This window comes from Octopus bimaculoides, chromosome 6 (genome assembly GCF_001194135.2).
Source record: "Octopus bimaculoides isolate UCB-OBI-ISO-001 chromosome 6, ASM119413v2, whole genome shotgun sequence".
Lineage (NCBI taxonomy): Eukaryota > Metazoa > Mollusca > Cephalopoda > Octopoda > Octopodidae > Octopus > Octopus bimaculoides.
The window spans coordinates 85,124,210-85,126,709 of NC_068986.1; the positions used below are offsets into that span (position 1 = coordinate 85,124,210).

The 2,500-nt window shown below is 37.7% G+C and overlaps 1 protein-coding gene across 1 annotated transcript in view; it reads right to left on the minus strand.

The window, feature by feature from the left end:
• LOC106868111 (angiotensin-converting enzyme) overlaps nt 1-2,500 on the minus strand; it is a 46,138-nt gene that overhangs the window by 8,339 nt on the left and 35,299 nt on the right. Inside the window, exon 8 of the mRNA XM_014913233.2 lies at nt 1,059-1,291. Coding sequence (XP_014768719.1) covers nt 1,059-1,291 — 233 coding nt within the window. The remainder of the gene's footprint in view (nt 1-1,058; nt 1,292-2,500) is intronic.

The following is a 2,500-nucleotide window of genomic DNA, read 5'->3' on the forward strand; positions in this document are numbered from 1 at the left end:
ACACACACACACACACACACACACACACACACACACACACACACACACACACACACATATATATATATACATAAGGTAAATTTTATATTCAACTTAACATTGATCGATTATTAGAGCAATGAATATTGCGCTATTTATCTCATACCGTTGCAGGGTGCATAAATGCACAAACAGTTCATATCGCTGACAGACGATAGTCGTCTGTTAAGGTTGCTTGAACACAATTTTTATGTGCCTGTCTCAATGGCAGAAGTCCAGTATCCGCACACAGCCAAATCTCACAGCCAGCGATATATGAAATTTCAGTCACCTGTTGCTAACCATTATTTTGTGATAAGTCTGCTTGCTATTTGCGGCATTAGTGCCAAATGGGCACTGAAAGTTTTCTAAATGTTACACTTGTTTGTCTGATGTATTGTTCTCAGCAAAATTTAGATGTTATAATTTGATTAAGCAGTCTAAATTGCAAAAGAAACTTATACATCTGAGGCGCATCACAGAAACGGCTGCAATATCCTCAACGACAAATCACCGAAAGATAATGGTGCACTCCGGACGAAGAATGTTATACAAGGCGATAATTTCTTGAAAACCTTTTCCAAATCTATTACAGTAAAGCAGCAGAGAAAGAAATGTAGAACGTAATAGACCAATAGGAATGCATATTAAGGCGAAAGGAGAAAAGATATTATGTCGCTTGTATCGAATATTCGGTTTGATAAACTATTGGACATGAGAACTTGTTATATCACTTTAAGCTAAGGTGGACTTCATCATGTGCTCTTTGCGAATTTGAATAAATAAGAAGACAAAGCACTTGGCAGACGTGACCGACCATACTCTTTTAAATCATTGCCGAGAGCAGGAATTGCACCCACACAGACACGCACACACACACACACACACACACACACACACACACACACACACACACACACACACACACACACACACACACACACACACACACACACATACATGTACACGCACGTACTCATACACACATGTCTGTTTCAGCGTTATGTGTGTACGTGTCTAGAGATGAAATGATTATTTACTGTAGTTGTGCTTGTCAGATCCACCCTGAGACAAACGGTATATGTGACGTTTATGCGTTGAAGAAAACATAGCAAGAGTGTCTCCGACGGCTTCATCAACAGCAGGATTAGCTGGATTTCTGTAGATATCTGGTTGGTTCCTGTAGGCCATATAGTACTCTAAGTGACCCATTTCGTGGTGAGCAACATTCCAGTCATATGTGGTGGCCATATCATTTGTACACATTTTGACTCTGGCAAGAAAAAGAAAATGTAAAATTTATCAAAATGTATATTTATGTATGGAATTCGATTAATCTTAATGAGCACAAAATTATTCCTTAATTATGAACTAAACCTGATAAACTGTTATAAATTTATAGTACTTTAATGTTTTTAAAGTATCTAAAACACAAATTTGGTTCGGAGCCTCATATTTCTCAGAATATAGCGATTATATTGTGATTATTGGAGTGTAGTGCATTGGCAGGATCGCTAGAACTTCGGAACGTACAGTTGTATTTATTCCGGCAACTGAAGTTGTGAGTTCAATATCTGCTGAAGTTAACTATGCAGTTCATCCTTTCGGTGTCCATAATATAATGCACCAGTTAAGTACTGGTGCGTTATGTCAGCAATATATAATCGAATGCTCCTCTTCCTCCAAATTTCAGACTTCTGCCGATTATTACAAACAATTACTACTTAATCATAGCACTAATAATAATGATGGACTCTCCCGTCAAAGACGATGTATGAGTGTTCAGCTTTTGCTGTACAACTTGCACCAATGATTTGCTTATAATGATCAAATGTACGTGCTGTACATTAGTTCACTCGTTCTATAAAATCGACGTTGCCTGAACAGGTGCATGGTGTGCCACACATGAGATGTCAAAAATGATTTCAGGGTACGTACGTACGTACATATGATGGCAGGGTAAGAGCAATACTCAAGAGAGAGCTGAATGCAAGAAACAGTATCGAAGCGATCAATACTTTAAGCATACGGATCGCGACTTACAGTTTCAATATTATTAACTGGTCAGTTACTGAATTATGTGATCTTGACAGAAAAAAAGCGAAAATTGTTGACAATGCAGAGAATGCACCACCCTAAGGCAGATATAAAACGACTTTACCAGCCAAGAACAGCGGATAGCCGTGGACTTTTACAATTGAAACTAATAAAAAATTGCCACAATTGGCCCAAACATCTACCTGAAAAAACTGATGACTTGATGTTAAAACTTGTCTTAAAGTACGAAATCAAGATAACATCACACTCAGTTGCAAAACAGGCAAAGAATTATCTCAATGAATTACAAATACAACAAATCACAGAAAAAGCTAAGCGTATGAAAACCCGCGCTCAAACAACTGCCTTTGATATTCCTTCTGATAAATGACAAGTAAAACCTCTCAATGGTAAATACCCAAAGTGAGTTAATAATGCCGATGCT